General features: G+C 34.7%; 1 protein-coding gene across 6 annotated transcripts in view; it reads right to left on the bottom strand.

Moving 5' to 3' along the window:
- LOC128187298 (protein naked cuticle homolog 2-like) overlaps nt 1-19,104 on the bottom strand; it is a 39,714-nt gene that overhangs the window by 6,649 nt on the left and 13,961 nt on the right. For 4 of the 6 annotated variants that reach the window (XM_052857630.1, XM_052857629.1, XM_052857631.1 and 1 more), the window contains 3 exons: nt 3,937-3,985; nt 3,495-3,583; nt 320-421 (listed from right to left, as the gene is read on the bottom strand). In XM_052857630.1, coding sequence (XP_052713590.1) covers nt 320-421; nt 3,495-3,583; nt 3,937-3,985 — 240 coding nt within the window. Of the gene's footprint in view, nt 1-319; nt 422-3,494; nt 3,584-3,936; nt 3,986-4,477; nt 5,089-5,193; nt 5,632-19,104 lie in introns of those variants that run through there. The other 2 variants (XM_052857634.1, XM_052857633.1) reach the window with 2 other exon arrangements.

The raw sequence follows: 19,104 nt of genomic DNA, 5'->3' as shown, positions 1-19,104 counted from the left end.
TTTCCATTCATGTAGTAAATAACGTACCACACATAACAATTAAAGCATTACACAGAATTTAGCCCTTCAACATTTGAATTTTAAAACAGGGTATGAAGGTTTGTATTTCCATACGTGGAGTCATTATTGTATCATTTGGAACCACTAAGAACAGCTTTTATTGCATCACATACATCCTGTTGAATAAGAACTCTCAGGATATACTATAAAGATGATTGTTTCAAAAGACAAGTGACCAGTGTACTCTCTGCATGGTACTGAATGTCACTGCATGGTTTAGAATTTATAGTGTCACAGATTCGACCTTGTTTGAGTTTACCTCTCTGGTAATTTTTCCATGCCCATCAAAATCGTAGAGAGTAAATGACCATTCCTGCTTGTTCTTCTCAAGTCCTTCAAAATGCACACCACACTCAAATTCCTGGAAAAGAAATGATCCTCATTTTTATCAAAATAGTTAAAAAAAAAAAAAAAAATCCAAATCTAACCTTCAAATCCACTATCACCCCCTATCACACAATCTATTTTGCAACCCCCTCCCTAAAATAATACTCCCCCCCGCCCAACTTTCAATTAATAAACGCACCAATTGAAATGCATTATCTGCAGGTACTTTAATAGAACTGGAATAAGTGTTCACCATTGCCATTGATTTTCAAGTTAGCATGCACACAATCTTCTGCACCAGATGCTGATAATTTGAAGAGTGTTGTGCATGTTATGGTGTTATTGTGTACACTGACTCTGCAGACCGAACTAGCTAGTAGAAGCAAAATCAGCCAGTAGCAGCCAAATTGAGCAACTGTTGTCTTCTGCAAGCAATTGCAGGAGTCACTTGCATACGGAGATAATCAATTTATGGCAGGTTATTGAGGAATGACAGATATCTATGGCTGCTGGTCATGTAAGTCCTTAATGACTTCCTTGGGGAATTTCATTCAGTTTTAACCCCTTTATCCCCCCACCCCAAATCAAATAAGCAAAAAACTCTGATGCTGTAACTAACCTTTATACACTTAAGAGATTGGTCTTGATAGAGCCATAATGCGCACTGGGTTGAGATTACAAATAAAATGATTTCAAAAAACATTTTCAAAAGCTGCTCTTGTTAAATATTTATGCATCTTAATCCACATTCACTTTAGTTGATAGTGGATAATGGACACTTAAAAGTTGGGGGGGCTAAAAAAATGATCGAGCCTGCCCTTATAAACTGCTTTATAATCAGTGGAGTTGAACTGCAATTACCAGCATATAAGTGGTCCTATTTGTTCTCTAACAAAACCGACATGGTCCTCCCGAAATGAATGAAATATTAATTCCGAGCTCGGGCATCAGGACTGTGCGAGTCTCCGTTTAATGGCTCTCTATGTTAATTTCTTGTCAGCTGTTGAAGCTACAAACTCATGTGGAACAGTTCTAAAGGAAAAATTATGATTCAGATGATAATCGGCCACCTTAACTTAAATGGGATGTTGGAAAAGCGGGGAGAAAACAAAGTATCGTTTGTCTGATATTTCCTTCAGTGTTTGAGCAACATCAATTGTGGGTGGACATCAAAAGATTTTTTCGGTGACAATATGCAGGTTTTCAACCCCCAATTTCTATTCCATTATTCTCATAATCAACAATAATTTTCAATCAATAAAGTAATTTGTATCAATACCTTTAACATTTCAATTCCCGGGGAAATCACAGACACAATAGGAAAGTGGGAGTGATTGAACATCCTGATCTGAAATATCATCTACAAATCTAAGATGATCTCATTCCATCAGCATCACCCCCTTCCTTCTACTCAAGAAGATGTTTGTTTTAAACAAGTCAGATGCATTTTAATTTGCTTAACTTATCCTTATACAAATACAGTAGTTTATTATACTTGGACACTGCAAACAGTGGGGAGTGTGACATTAAAGAAAGAGAAAAAGCTGAATGGTGGGGGGATTTAACACTGAATGCAACTACTATAGTGACTGGGGACCACCTGTACAAAAGGGCCCGGTGTGTTGTTAGCTGTGCCTCACATATGGCCAGCCTGCCCGGCTCAGGTAGAAGGGGACAGTCCCCTCTCTAAAAGCGCTGGGACAGATTGTAAACAATTATTTCTCACAAGTCATCAATATTAGAGACTCAATAGTGACATCAAAGCCTCAGCGATTCACTACCACTAATGACTAAACCGTGTACACACACCGGTCGAGGTGACACTAACGGCGGGGGAACGACGGCAGTTTTATTCCCATTACTTTAGCTGCGCCTTTATTACTTATTTATGTACGTTTCAAAGGAACTCGATACTTATTCGTTATTTTGGAGGCTGTTTTGGCTTGAAAATTTAGCACATAAATGCCATATAGGGGCACTCGGTGGTGTTTCAAGTTTCCTTAGAAGTCAGTTTATGATTGGCTTTGAGGAACTGACCCAATGTGTGGCTTGCTTAGTACACAATGGTACAGCAAAGACATTAAAGTGGGACATCTGTCATTTCATATGTAGCCATTTAGCTCTACAGCTTTGCCAGTTTTATTTGAAATTCTCAAAAACAACCCCCCCCCCCCCCAATTTTCTTTATGTTTAACCTTTCATTTAAAAAGTGGGTAGTAATAAATCTCATATGCATGTTTTGCATTTGCACTTTTATTAACCCTTCCAAGTGTCAAAAAAAGAAAAATTAGTTAGTAAAAAATATCTGAATAAACTGTAATCAATTTAGAATATTTTTCTTCTCTGATAACTGATATCATGTTTTTAATAATATGAACTCATAACGCCTTCAAGTGACATCAAAGGCCTCATTAAATTACAAAGCCACCAATAATATATGTAATACCTATATCATTTCTTGCACACTTTGGCACCGACTTCGACTTCGTACACAATAAAAGGGTATATATCTTGACGACCATGGCTCATTTAATTTCACACTATGCTCAGAGGTGAAATACATTAGCCGAAAAGAGAAAAAATAATTCTCTGTACTTTTAACGAATTGGAATGAAACCTTGCAATAGTAATTTACAAATGAATGCTTGGAAGCAGGATACAATTCCGCAGCTCACCTAATTTCTATTCAAAAGACAAAATGTTCTCGCTTTGATCTTTATCAAGTTTTTCTTTATATTCTAATCATCATTATCAACATTATCACCGTCAAATATTCATGACATTTTAAAAATAGCTTTTGGATGCTCAAACGCAATCTGTATTTCATTTTCTGCATACATATCACCCACTTAATATTTTGTTAAACAGACTTGACTAGAGTAAAATCTATATATATTCACATACAGAAGGAATTATCAATTTTAAGAAGCCTGGGTGGTCAAAAAACTGTTTTAAAGTAAAGAAAAATTCCAAGTATTTTAGCTTTAAAATTGGATTATTTTTTCATATCTTTATTCATTGCTCTTCTTCTCAAGGAGATTAATATAGACTAAAAAATGGCCATGACCACCCTGTCGTCTTAATGAAATTTGACTGCTGTGACTTACCTCAATATTAAGCTGTGGTTTATCCAGGCCCTGCTCCAACTCCAGAACCTTGGGATTCTCTGTATCCATCTTCTGTGGAGGAAGTTCCACTGAATAGAAATATTGCCGATGATTAATACTCACTTCATGTGCCATGGCAGATACATTTATCACCCCCACAGAACAAGCCCCTTCACCCCACATCAAGTCTGATTGCCCGATAAAAAAGATTTCAAATGATCTTTTTTTTGGCAGAAAAGCTAAATTTTTTTAAATTCCAGGTATAGGACCAGCAGTTTCTTGCTCCCAAATAAAAATTTATCCACAATGTAAAAACATTTCAGAGTTCCCTTCCTTCACATCATTATATCCAAATTTTAGGGGAAATGTTTTGAACTGAAAATTTTCAAGTGTTTTTAAAAACATTGACTGCAGTTGCTGTCATGAGCAATGAGTATCATACCTCGCAGTGGAATGTTCCCTCCTTTATTCTCCAGGCTGACTGACAGTTCCTGCAAATTAGAGAGAGAAATCTCAGTGACTCATATGGTTCACAACAATGTTCTACAGCACAGCAATCTGATCGGACCCAATCTATAACCAAATTTCAAGAATATTCTGTCTGCCTGGAAACCGATTCCAAACTATATCATGTAAAATTCTCTTGTTTTTATTTTTACTTTGCCAATCCTTCAGCATTCCGAGAACTTGATTAATACAACCACCGTATCCTACCAAAATGGCAGCTGTTTGTTCTCAGAAGAAAAGCCAGAAGAATCTGCAGTTTGCCAATAATATTATCATCAAAAACTGTCATCTGATCAAACTTGCTCCTCTCATTTTCACTTCCTCTGAACTTACAAAAGAGGTGCTTGGCAGAATGCTCTCTCAGACAGTTAAAATACAGAGAGAGATTACCACCAAGCCCCTATGTGAGTTTGGAATCAAAGCAGAAAATAAATCAGCTACCACAGAGGCAAGTGTTTCATCAATTTTTCCCTTACTCCCAAAACTTTGTGGAATCCCAGAATTTTCTTCCCAATAGCAGCTCCCCTGGAGAATAATCGTTTGGAACGTGCCCTCATTCCTCGACCTTTTCTGATGAAGACTACAGCGGACAGCCAACTTGTTTAGGTGCTGTGTTTACCAATTGATAGAGACACCTTTGTGTACCTGTGCAGGTAATCTACCTGGCTGCCCTGATCAAAGGCTCGCTGGAGTGAAGATGTTATGTAAGCTGGACATCTGGGCTGACACAATCTGATTGGAGTATTATTACCTTTTGTTCAATTTACCAACACCTTGCCTTTGATGCTTGCACAAGGATGTTAACACCTAACAGCTTTAGATCTTTAACAAGCAAAGATAACGTTAACCTCAAAAGCAAGCACACACACACTCTTACAATCTACAATAATTTAAGACCACATGTTCTGGGAGGTATTTTTACTCTATTTGAAAATGAATTCCGCTCATTAATCTGTTTTAGTTTTTTCTTCTTCAAGCATTACATTCCTCATCAATTAGATACTAAATTGGTGCTTTTGTGATTATAATTAATTGACATACCTGAATGAACACAACAAAGTATATCTTTGATTATAACTCTTTAATTTATTCACATCAAAGGTATCAATTAATTGAACCCCCCACAACAAATAAAGACGGCAACAATTAAGCCTCCTTATAAACAAAAACAACAAAGTGAACTCTTTCTTACCTTTAAAGAATTTAAGAATACCATTCCTCATAAAGCATAGAATAGCACACAGTCCGGAGCCTGCAGAATTTGACTAACACTACCTCAGCCCCTAGCTAACACAGTCCTTTGATAGTAGAAGAGTTAAAGAATTAGTCTACCAATCACGGCCTGAGCACAGGAATCAATAACTATCTCTCCTCCCTGTGTCTCGAGATCAAAGGCAGTTATGCACCAAGGGGAAGGTCTCAAAAGGTGCCCATAGTAGTTCCTTGCATAGAAGGCTGGCCGCCAGAAGAAAGGTGGAAGTCATTAATTAGCCGCATACATCATTGAATATCTTTAAGTCTACTTTGGGTCAAACATTAATCAAGAAAAAAGCATTTCGTAGTACAGCTAGAGTACATTATTATTTTGCTTTTGGTTTTTTTTTGTGATTTTCACTCTTTTTTTGCAATTTCCACAGAACTTTATGTTTATAAGAAAAAAAATCAAGAAAATTGTTAAGTCCATTTTAAAACCACTGGTAAACAAACTAGTGTAGAATTTTTACGGCCAGGTGAACAGATGTTCCGATTCTTTTAACTGGAATGTGGAGGTGTAAAGTAATTACAAATTCACAGTGAGTGCCCCCATAACTGACCACTGGGGCAGACAGAACAAAAGAAAAAAAAATAATGCAGCTAATTCACAGTCGAAAATACTAATAATAACGACCCTCTTCATGCACTTGCAATTATAATGACAGTTGGTACTTTTTTCACACCTGTTGTCAGGTCTGGTGAGTTATGGCCCTCAACCTACTGTCTTTACAGCCCCCTGTCTATAAAAGCCAGTCAATTAAAGTGTCAACATGCATGTACAATGTCCATAAAACATGTAAGACGGTGAGCAATTTATGGACCCCTAACTCTCTCTTCACTTCACTCACAGTTTACATAATCCTTGTGCCTTTTTCCCATGTTTGTTTTCATTGTAACAACATGATCAACATGGCCCCCAAGGACACCTTTGAAAATTGTTATGACATGACAGAGCGAGTTCACATGCTTTGATTATGAATAAACATGCCTGCCAAAATTTTTTCGGGCACATTCTACTTATTAATTTTCTCCATGGCTGTAAAAAAAATGACGTGTGGCATTTTAACTGTCAGCGAGTGAAAATGACATTGACAAGCATTAATGTTGTTCTCTAGATCAAGGATTTTATTTCTGTACAGCTCAAAGGGAATCATGACAAATCATAATGCACATTACAGTATTTTATGAGTGATAAAATTTTTTTGTCTCTATTTATAATTTAAGTATTAAACACCCCCCCTTCCATGTATTTTCATTAGCTGCAGTTTCCTGGTACCCCTTCATTATCATGCATTAAAATTGTTTCCTTCTCTGTGGTATAACCGTAAAATTAAACCCTTGTGAATTCGCCTCTCCAGCATGTATTTTGAAATAAAGAAAAATTTACATTTTCAACCTTTTCTAGAACAAAACACCAAGTGCTTGGTTTATGTCTTTATTTGCATTTCTATGGACCAAGCCATCTTCAGGGAAATTTGATGTATGACAATTCCAAACTGAGCCGATAAAAACTTCCCCTTGTCATCTCCAGAAAACCCCATTTGTCACCATTCACAATTCATTCTTCCACTAATCTGCACTGATCATCATTTAATTGTGCCATTACTGCTATGAAGATCCCAGCCCCTGGGTCCCTGGACTCATTTGTTGAGTGCTGGCCTGTCTACTCATCAAAATCAAATCATACATCATGACCAGGAGATGAAGGTATCAGCAATAATCAGAGAAACCAGCGCCATTGACTCATTCTTGCATGGACCAGTAGCTCTTACTCACAAAGACGATCCAAACCATTGACCCTGTGTGTCACTTACTCGCAACCTTCCAGACAATTATCTGGTACCCCATAATTTTTCAACTATCATCCCCTTATATCTATGAGCTCCTGTAGATAGCCCTTGCCCTCTAAAATATAGTCATACATAAAGACTTATACATCCCCTTATAGTGTTGAAAAATCTCCTTTTCCGGTTGACATTTAATGTTTTCCCCACAGGCACGAAATCACTCTAATCATATTTTCCTGTAAGTGCCCCCTATACTCTGATCAAACAGATTGGTATATGCATTATTGATGAGCCCCACGACTCTTATTTGAAGGTCTGCCATATTGTCAGGATCAAAGGGGGCCTTGTCATCACCTAGCTCCAACGGTGTTTGCCCAATAAAAGGCAATTCACTTCAATCTTTGATGAAGATCTTGGAACATTTCAATCATAATTTCCAAGAGCACCATTCTTCTAGCTCTTATACCTATATATCATCAGCAGCATACAGCAACAATGGGTTCCAAAGAATTACAACACAAAATTCATTATCTCCACTTTCTCTCAAAGTCTGCCAAAAATTTTTCAAAGGGATTGCGGAACATTCTTACATAATCATAACAATGGGAGGATGTTTGGGGGTAAACATTTTCTTTTTGCCAACTTTAAACATTAAGAACAAAACACAGCGGCTTGATTGTGACAAAGGAAATAATTGAGAATTTATGATTCAAATATGATTCACTTAACAATTCTGTAAACTAATATCGCGGTCCATATGCACCAGTAATATCACATTTGATATCTTACAAACTCACAATTGCATTGTTATGAAAGGTGGCTTAGCTCTGGTTGGTATTAAAAGAACCAATATTCCATTACCATCACAAATCTTTCTTGGCAAGAAAAAAAGACTTGTGTAATTTAATTTCTTATTTAATTCCACATCATATATGATTAGAGTTTTAAGAATTCATCATTAAACTCCTCTTAATTTGGAAGTAGACACATACAACGAAACAGCCACAACCTCCTTAGAAGCCTCATTATAATGAAATAATTATAACTGTGATATTCCCAATTAAAAACATTGAAGAACTCTTTATGCTTTTAAAGGTATGCAGTAGATGTTATGTCTGTAAATACGGCCTTGACCTATGGTGTTTGACAACAGTACTGTGTTGTACCGAAGGATTCATTGCATTTAATTCCTGGGAAACCCTGCATCAGTCTCTATAGAAACAAATATCAAAAAGTTCCAATTTGAAAACACAATATACTGTAAAAGTTTAAATCCGCGTTAAATATCCCAGTGCGTATGGTAAAAAAAATTAGAAGTTGCGTGTGGTAATTCAAGCATCCGCGTATTTAATACCAACACCAGAAAATGCATACTTTACCATGAGCGAAAACAACCATTTTTAAAGTATACTACATGTACTGATCTCAGGATGTCATCTCAATCATAAAAAGAGAGCTGTCAGTCTTCAAACTGCTTTTACTTAATTTGAAAGTCAATCAATTTATATCAAACATAATAATTATACATGTATAATATAAATTACAGACACATATATAAATGAATATACACCAGCGCGCAGGCAGTACTGTAAGAAATTTGACTCGGTGAGACTAGATCTAGTAAGAGTTCATATTATATATATCTGTTGATGATCCATCTTCTCTTTCCCCCTTCCTCTGTGTTTAATGGCAGATCTTATCTCGGGAAATATTTTAATGTAAAGCACTTCCTCGACACAAAAAAAAGTTGATACACATCAATCGAAAATCAAGATGCACACCAGAGTTCTGTCTTTTGATGTGAGCGGGATTTACATTTCAAGCCCAAGTACAACTTGATGCATTACATTTACATTATTGCAATATTCATATCAATAAAAGAAAAAAAAATCACTTTACATTCTGATTCAAAAGGAAATCAAGCTATATCAGATAGTTTTAGGTTATCAAACCTTTGAATAACATCACTAAATCCTTGGCATTGATTTTTTAAAACTCATTTCATCTTTAAAAAAAAAACCCAACCACATGATTCTATAATCAATTAAGCTAAAAGAGGATTTTATCATTTCAAAAGAAAAGAAAAAAAAATTCTGTTTAAAAAATTGATTGACATCACAAGTTTATAGTTCCCAAGTGAGCGAAAATAAACTAAGCCACACAAACGTAAAGAGAGCTGGTCTAATTTCTATTCTATGCAACCAATTAATTTGTTTGAATGTAAGTTAGAATCAGGGTATACTGACATCAGAAATTGAAACACATCGTTAACTTTTATAACATTACGAAAGCAAGAAAATCAAAATAATACCCTCCATTAGGGTCTGCAATTACAGTGTATATAAACAAATGATATGCACGATATTATGCATTTGAAAGTTATTATATTATGTCTAATGAAAAATATGTTATGTAATAATCTAATGAGAGGTTTCTGAGTTCACAGATTTTCTTTTTTCTGAATATCAAAACATAAAATGGTTATTTTCATGTCAGCAGTAAATGATTAATATATTTTGTTATGGAGTTTTTTGTATACTCAACATAGCACTGAGGAGATATTACATGTGACATGAAGTCACAATTTTGGTTAAAACTTATTTTCCAATTTTAATGTTTACAATGCTTTAGTAAGGCATTTTTAATAGACAACAAAATTTGAGTGTCATTTGTTGAGTTATAAAGCGGGTTACAGAGCTTACAATTCTTTGCTATGCAAACAAAGCCTTTGTTTACATTTTGAAAGTTGAAGTAAAAATTCCAGTTTTAGACCTAAAATGAATGTTTTAAACATTTGGAACTGTTAATATATGTTTAAAATGAATAAGAAGATAGACAAATCAGCTTGAAAAAGACTTTTACTGGTATATTGAACATATGTAAACAAAACAGGGCATGAGTCTTGTTTACATGGCAAACTATTGTGAGCCCTCTATCTTGCTTGAAACTCTATGACTGACTCTCATATTTTATTTGATCATTAGAAATGCATTCCTATTAAAGGCATTGTAAACATTAAAACACAAAACAGAATTTGACCAAAATTGTGACCATGCCCCTTTAAGGAAAAAATTTAAGCAGAGTCGTTAATCTGTTCATTCAATCTGAAGGGTGGTATGGGACACCTGTTGATATCAACATGGATAATCAAAATATTTTCACCCGTTAAGAATTTTTAAATTTTACAATATATGACCAAAAAAAATGTTGTTTGAAAATTTTTTAGGAAATGTAAAACTTGTTAGAGCACTTACAGACTTTCAGATTTGTAGTTAACACTTTAAGCCAATGTGCTGCACTGCTAGGAAACAATTTTTGCTCTGAAAACATCAATGAATTTAAGCTTGATTTTATATTGTTTATTACAATAGAATGCACATTACTACATGGAGGGTATCCCATACCACCTTAATGAGGTTTACGATCACTGAAGTAATTTTACACAGTAAACAACAAAAAAATTGTGTAAAACAACTATAGTCCCCAAGGTCAAGAATTAAAACTGAAAACAATAAATTACGAACTGATATATATATACTGTTCCAATTTGAGAAGCATTTGATTTTAGAACTTTTGCATTTTCTCAAAAGCTTGACAATTTCAATATTTAATGCAAGTACAGAAAGACTTATAGATTTATTATTCTGCTTTAAGGATTAAACAACTTCAGACATAAAAGCGCTGCTTTGTTTGATTTAACATAACAACCAATGCAAGAGCAAAGAATCAGAGAGGCTGCACATCCAAGAGCCTTGGTAAAAAAGAACACACTGCAAAAACTAACAGCACTCTAAAAGAAATGAACCACCAAAGCATATCGTAAATAATTAATTAACTGTGTAGGTATTTTAAGTCCGTCGCAGTTCAAACAAACAAAAATGCTTCATGGTTTTCTGAAACGCCCAATGCTCAAAATTAATTTAATGCCGCTAAAATGACTTGTCTTTGAAAACAAAATAAAAATTGTCCTCATTATCTTCAGCAGTTATTCTGTTTTTTAACATTTCTATTTTTTAAACTTCATCGTTAGAAATGTATTATTAGATAGGAATTAGCAATTTCTTTCATGCTGATAATAAAACTCTTTCATGCAGTAACTCCCACAAATTAATCTTCTGTATCTTTTGAAATGATGATGCGGCATTTCAGAAGACCTAAAAATCTTACCATTAATACTCTTTACATCTCTATATATGAGTTGACTCTCAAAAGAGTTTGGATGCAGTTATTTTCACTGCACCACTGCATGCAAAATTCAATATTTAACAAAATTGGATCCAATTAAAGAAAAGCCTCTACCTCTGAGTTTTGTACTTAATCAATCTGTACGGATGGATAAAAAAAAAATCTCCCAATTTTTGTCTTGGAGAATAGCTGCACATGTTTAGCTCTTTGGGGAAATTCAGGTTGACATATGCCTTCACATCAACCACTTCGGAATATGTCTATGCCATGTCCACATAAGTTATATGTACAGAATGGCAGCTGAAGAGATCAATCTTGATTCTTGATTTCACTCATAATTTCAATTAAAAGAACCTACTCAGGTGAAGAGGTTTTCTTACAACTTGAACACTTTAATGAATTGTGGAATGAAGTTCAGGATAGACTAGACAAAATCTTATACATTTTGTTTATTTATACTGCCTTTAAGATAGACTACAGTAATTCTATTTTTCCTTCCAAAAATGGGTAAAAATATCATTCAAAATAGTGAGAACAATCAGTTCAATTATATTGGCCTGAGAATTTCCTTTAGTATATTGGGAAGGAAATTTATGGACATGTTTTGAATTACAAACAAGCTTTTTCATTACAACTTGTATCATTCCAGTCTAAGTGATTGCAAAGTTTTCTGCACCTGTGAGGATAAATTTAATGCAGGTGTTGAAAACAAAAAAAGGTAAACAGGTGTTTTTAAACAGAACCACAAACTTCTTCAGCTGAAATAGCATCATATAAATGGTAAAAGGGAGCCTGTTTGACCATTTCATATTTCTTCTGCAATGCTAAGACCCTACCACATAGAAAAGCTGCCAAATTCAGTTACCGTATCTTGATCAAGACTGTCCAAAGGATAACATTATATGGAAGGAAAAACTAAGTCTAAACCTACAAAGAGTTTCTGAAAAACTTATTTTCTATCAAATAACTGTATTTTAGTAACTGTTTGTAGTAGGCTAGTCAATTAAGTATTTCTTTTATAACTTTTTTTTTTTTTTTTGGGGGGGGGGGAGGGGGGAGAGAATTTGATATCATCATCAAAACTCCAACCCTATCTCCTTTTTCACACCTACCTTTTGAATTCTTAAAATTTTGCCAATAAAATTCTATAAAGTTTTATTTCCGGCCATAATATTAAATGATACTCATTCTGTAATTTTTCAATAAAATGTCACATATTCTGACAAAATAAAAAGAAGAGGATTTGACAGACTTTTCTGATCAACCCAAAAAAAAAAAAAAAAAAGGCAAAGAAGTTGATGAAAACTTGTGCTAAACTCACAAAACACAGTTTTAAAGCATAAAACTACTGACAGCTTCTATGGCCTGCAGATGCCTTGCAAAGATTCTTTGAATTCTGAAATTCTGAGAGTTCGCAGCCAGTGCGCTAATCCCCAGCCGAAGATCAAAGGGAGCCCTCTCTGTACAGTCTGCCTTGCTTCAAATATTATTTATTTCATAAAAAACAATTATCAGATATATACCTCCGTATCTCTGTATTAAAAAAAAAAACCCTTGGCCAACAGCAGACTATATCTTCAGTAGATGGCAACATTGAGCTATGCCGATTTTTCGCTACGAGACCTGACAATAAACAACTGATCAAAGAAACTGCTTCAAACACTGGCCGGTCATCAAATCATTTCTGCCCCCATTTAAAAAGATCAATATCGCTAAAAAACAGCATATGGAATAACTCACATTGCTAGATATAGATAAAAATTCTGACATCTTTGGGTATAAATGAATGTGTTATTGACAATAGCAGGTTTATCTTAATGACTGTATTTCATGTTTACAGCGCTTTCTCTTCCTCCAATCCCAAGTGCAATTCAACCATTTCTCTATCCTCTTGTTCTCGCTAGTCCAAGTATCAATATTTGCTTAATTGCTTATTTGCTCCATTAAATAATTCATAATAGAAAGTTTGTGTCATGAAAAATGATTCATACCATTCGGTGATACATGTATAAATAACTGTTACAGTTTCTCAAAACATCAGGTTAATGCATATTTTGTACATACAAAAAGTGCACTTGTATGCACCTTCAAAAGTACTATCACAAATTAAAAATAAGTAAACATGTTAACGTCAAATTCCTGGTTGCTTTTATTCTTATTTTAACTATTTGAAAACTCAATTAAAGTTTTAACTAAAAAGCAAAAAAAAAAAAAACTTTTTCAAGACCTTTTATTATCAAACATTAAACTTATATAGCAAGGAAAACCTTTTCTAGCCTTTGTATCAAATTTAGATTCAAGGCAGAAAACTATCCCTCCCCCCAATCTTCATACTCATTTTCCATACTTTACTTTTAACCTTTGAAGCTCTCCTAATAATTATACAATTTTGTCAAAATGGTTGATAGTTTGATGGTTATCAATGCATGCAATTCAAGCTGACTGTAATAAAAAAAATGAGAATATATACATTTTAATTTTTTATCATTGATTTTCGTGTGTCACAATAAATTATGAGTAAGTGAACATACATAGTATACAAAAAGAGTGGTATTCAAAAAGACATTTTGGCAATTCAATGCCAAATGTTAAATTTGTGTAATGATACAAAACCGAGCAACCATTTATCATCTCAATAGAAGCGAAGTTTTGATCTTTATCTGAAATGCAAGAGTTGTCATACGTACAACCCAACAAAACACTCATTTAATGGACCACATATTAAGCTTTTTTTATCAGACACCATGAAAAAGCCTCTTAATCAGTTGCCAAAGAAATTTTTCTTCTTCTTCTCATACCGCCAAAAAAAAAATAACCTTGCACTTTATTTATACAAACTTGAATATTTGGATCATCTCTCAATTAAAAATCTGAAAATATTTGGCCAAGTATTTCCTTAACATTTACTTTAACGCAATAGACATTTCTTCTAATGAATACCGTAATCTGAAAAACTCAGACTTATAAAAAAAAAATATGTGATTAATCAGTCATCTAAGAATATAAGCAAGGCCGGGTCTTTAATGCCAACAGGAAATGTAGTTTTTCATCATTAGAAGAAATATAAATCCCTATTTCTGCAAGTAGTAATGGGACTGCTTGGTTCACTCAGACGGCTACACCGATCTCTCCTTTAGCCCAATCCCGCAGGATCTCGCCCTGACACTGGATTAAGTCCTGACCCATTACTGGTCAGATAAATAAAGATCGGTCTCCTTTGATCAGTCATCTGTGATTGATTTCGCCATTTTGATTTCTGCCAGTCGACCTTTTATAACTCTTGATAGTCAGCCTCAACCATAGAGGTTGCAGCCACGGGCTGACTTTATCGCAGGACAATAGCGTAATGAATTTCTGATGGATTAGATAATTGTCCCCAATATTCCTCAATTAATATTCCATAAAGCCTGTTTTTACTTTGAACACTCTGATTACAAAGAGATTTAACTATTACATGGTAATAACACGGCCTGTCCTATCATAATATTCCCAGATAAGGTTTCCATTGATCTCGGCCAGAAAAATAGAGAGGTCCCTTGCAAGGCTTTAAAGGACAAATTAAAGATTAATATCTACCGTCTTTTCTTTGAACTGCCCCATACATGTCTATATAAACAAAGCTTTTTAAAAGGTTAAAAAACGGTCACTTGCATGAACTCATTTAGAACCCTGTATTTTTTTTTTTAGTACCCCCTTTATTAATAAAAAAAAAATGGACCCTTTAAATATGCTGCAAATGAATGATAATTCTCTTTTTTTTTAAATTCTGATTCAGCCTATTTGAAATTTGCAAATGAAATAAAAGTACAAAATGGAACTTCACAAGATGTATGCAAAAAAACCCTCTCCTTTACAGGCTTTAGATCTCCTTGCAGCACCAACACCCACCCTCATAAATTATCAATTGGACAAGGCCCATCACTCTGCAGATAAAGGGACATAGTATCTTACAAGTTCCCTCTGTGAGGTCTTGGCTCATCAGAAGACAGGCAATGTATGTACCATTTATATGTCCACACCCCCAGAACTGTTTACAGCAGAAGTCAAAAAGGTCAGAAATGCAGAAAATGAAGCTGCTTTCATGCAGCAAGCAGCACACAGATCTGAAAGAACTTTCAGATACATTAGTCATTCCTTGTGTATGTTGGTGTGTATCACCGTACTACATCAACTTCTTTTCTTCCTGATCTTTTACAAACTCAAACAAAATCACAGTCTATCACAAATTAAATTCCCATGAAAAAATCATTTGTCTACTACCCATTCCATAAAATTGTGGGAAGAAACAATAAGACAGACAGGTCACAAATCTATCAAAACTTTTTGTGCAACAATCAATTAATTATTAAATCTAGGTGAAAACCCCCTGCTTTAGATCCCATGTATGTATGCATGTATACTAATATATACATACAAACCTTTGATCTCAGAATTCAAGTTTATTTTTCATGACAAAATGAAGGCTTCAATGAGCACTAGAATAAATACATCCTGTCTGATGTAATACTAATGCATGGACATTTATTTCAATTTATTGCTTGGTGACGCATATTCAGGATGCCATGTTCCGTGTTCCAGTTGCTATGTTCCAGTTGCTCTATCAACATAATTTAATCCTAATCTTAGCAAGTTATATTTTATTAACGTAATGATGCCTGCAAGACGATATTAGGATTCCCCTGTGGCTCACTTAGCACAAGCTGTATTACAAGCTTTAGTGTGATCCCCCTCCCATAAATATCCAGCCCTTGGATCATCTGATCTACCAGAATAACAATTGTTACATTTGTACAAATAACAACCGATTTGTCATAAACTGAATACATAATGCGAATATTTTTTTGCTTCTGCCTTCATTATGCATGAAGAATACTCTCAAGTGTGTGCAAGCCATAAAATCATATCGCTGTAACTATCACCTGGTAATATCAAAGCGAGAAGGAAAAATGGAGTCATTTGATGTTTCATTAGAGCAATTCTTTTATTCCCTTCCCTCTCTATTCTCTCTTCCATGCTCTGGAATTCATCTGAGAATTTGCAGTCAACTGTAAGCAACAGCCTTCCTCTCATCAATTTGATTAATATTGATACAAGTCTTTCTTCCCAACCAATGAGTTGTTCACTGGAAGAAATCGTCCCTTTTAATCCACTCTTTGAAAATATCGAAATAAACTTTTCAGATTGGAAATTGCCTTGCTTACAGAACTGATAATAACTCGTGCCTTTTGATCTACTCTGTGTTTTTTTTTACCCCTCCCTTTTTATTCTTGTAATAAAAATGCCTAGACTATGAAATTTCCCTCATCTCTGCCTCTGTAATTCAGCAGTGGGGATTTTTTCTTCTGGAAAGGATTAATATCTGGGCAGCTGTGTGTCCCCGAGAACTAAAGATGACTCTTGTGATTGTCACAGCAATTAAGGACTGAGCAGGCAAGAATTACCTCACCCCCAGATCTCGAAAACAAATGAGAAACCCCACTAATCGGAGCTTTCCAACGTATGTAATTACAGACTTGGGTAAAACAAGACCCTACATCATGGCTGTCAACTGAAATGCACATTTTAAAGCATTACTGCATTACTGTCATTCTGTTTGTTCAAGATTTATGTTTTGCAGACATGTTCCTGATCATCAATATTAGGTAATTCCTCCGTTTTTTCCCCTGATGAATAAGATTGAGATGAGCCACTAATGGTATAATATTTGGGAAGCAGAGTGTAATCCATCCTGAAATAAATCTTTGCAGCTTCTGTCAGACGGAGCTCTAATTGGGCAATATTTCTCGCTGCTGTCTTGTCCAAGTTTTCTCTTCTCCAAAGCCAAGGCTGACTTTTTGTCAATAACTGGCCACTGATCTAATTGGGTTTATTTATGAGTTTAGATTCTAGATCTTCTAAAAGAGAAACCCAATAATAGCCACATCTCTCTCCCTCCCTCCCTCTCTCTCTTTCTCTCTCTCTCTCTCTCTCTCTCTCTCTCTCTCTCTCTCTCTCTCTCTCTCATATTTTCCATTTTACCCTTTAGCAAAAGACCATTACTGAGATGGCAAAAAAAAAATCCTTTTTCAAAAATATGCTAATGCAGTCTACCTACTTAAAAGTCTGCTATTGGCAATAGTCATTTTAACTGGTCACTGTCTACTGCCGGTGGTGAGTCACTAATTTACCGACCCCACTAACAAGAGAATGTACTTAAAAACATCCCTCCTGTACTTGTTCTAGCTGGCCTGGAATTCTGTGTATTCTATCAGAGTACCTGAGTGACCCCCACACACTGACAGAAACCTCAACAGTGATGAAAAATATCCCTAACACAGAGTGACAGTTTGGCGGCTCAGTACTGAAAACACAGACACAGATTTGGGTTTTTTATGCTATAATTACACATACTCCTTTCAAAACATCCCTGCATTGGACATCAACCAAAAATTCTTCCACACAAAATTTCAGACATGCGATAAAAAAAAAAAAAATTTGTTTTGTTCAAATTTGCCAAGATATGTAGAGAGTCTGGCAAAAAAAAGAAAAAAATTTGAAAACACAATTTTTTTTTTACAATTTCAGTCATTACCATTATATTCAAGGAATGTTCAGAAAAAAAATTAATAACTAGATCATTGAAGGAATCATTTGAAGTTAAACAATTCTGCATGATCTAAAACAAACAATAACACAGCCACCCCATACACTGCATCTGTTCGCTCCAGACTAAACAGAAGATCAGACACTCTGGTACTGTATCGTCCTCTTGAAAAAATAAACTCGCACCGATCTATCCTTAAATCCTTTGAACTTCCGTTGATGGATGACCTCATTTTCTGGGTAATCAACACACCTCGCCATGATGGATGCAGTAGCAACACTAATGATCTGTGATGTTTTACCAAAAGGAAGGGCAAATCTGTCTCTTTTTTTTCTTGTTTTTTTTTTTTTTTTTTAACTTTTATCTTTTAATTAAGAGTACCAATACGGTGCAACATGCTTGCAATGAGGAAAGTTAAGTACACTACCTTTGTAACTGGATATTGTAAAGAATTATTTGGATTAACTATCCAGCACTGTGCATGATTAATTGTACACATGGAGTCATCGATGTTGTTTGACCAATAAATATATGTGCATAAATAAGATAAATATCTGCTCAACATTTTGCCTTCAGAAGTGGTATATTTTTCTGTTTTAATATGAAATCTATCCAACCCATATAAATGACTAAGTTAGTTTTAATAGCTAGGGCAAGAAGAAAACATTTGGAAAAATTTCTGTTTTCAAAATACCAGACAGCCTAATATAGGTTAACTACCGGTAATCAACAATAAAATCTAATTTAATTTGGTTGTTAGCATGACTTTTACAGTCATTATATTATGGAGGCTAAAATTTAGTCTCGCACCCCTCAATTTATCAAAAACTAATATATCACATATACAAAAAAAGCCTACCATCCAATTTTCCCTCTATATCTAATCTGAAATGTCAAAATTGCAAACATGACACTGAGAGATCAGATTGCCCCATCAGAGAATGATAATGAGGAAACACATTTGGATCATTCCCATTTTAATACTTCAGGCCCTCCAAACAACCAACAGCCTTATATTTCACCTGACGTTATAAATGATTAAAAAGCATTCCTGTTTCAAAGACATTCGAGACGTCATAGTCGGACAATGTAAACATAATTTTTTTTTTTTAAAATGATCCCACCTAGCATATGGTGCGAAACAACCTAGGTGACAGTCGCTTGAATGAAAATCAATTAACTAATGCATCTAGATGCCAAAGACATTAACTGTAATTTGCATGAAAGAACAATTTGCAGATTATAACATTGTCATAACATCCTCAGACTTTTAGGACTTAAAGCTAAAATAATG

Source organism: Crassostrea angulata, chromosome 6, assembly GCF_025612915.1.
Source record: "Crassostrea angulata isolate pt1a10 chromosome 6, ASM2561291v2, whole genome shotgun sequence".
NCBI classification, from domain to species: domain Eukaryota; kingdom Metazoa; phylum Mollusca; class Bivalvia; order Ostreida; family Ostreidae; genus Magallana; species Magallana angulata.
Note: the sequence above shows the minus strand (reverse complement) of the source record. Positions and strands in the feature narration are given on the sequence as shown.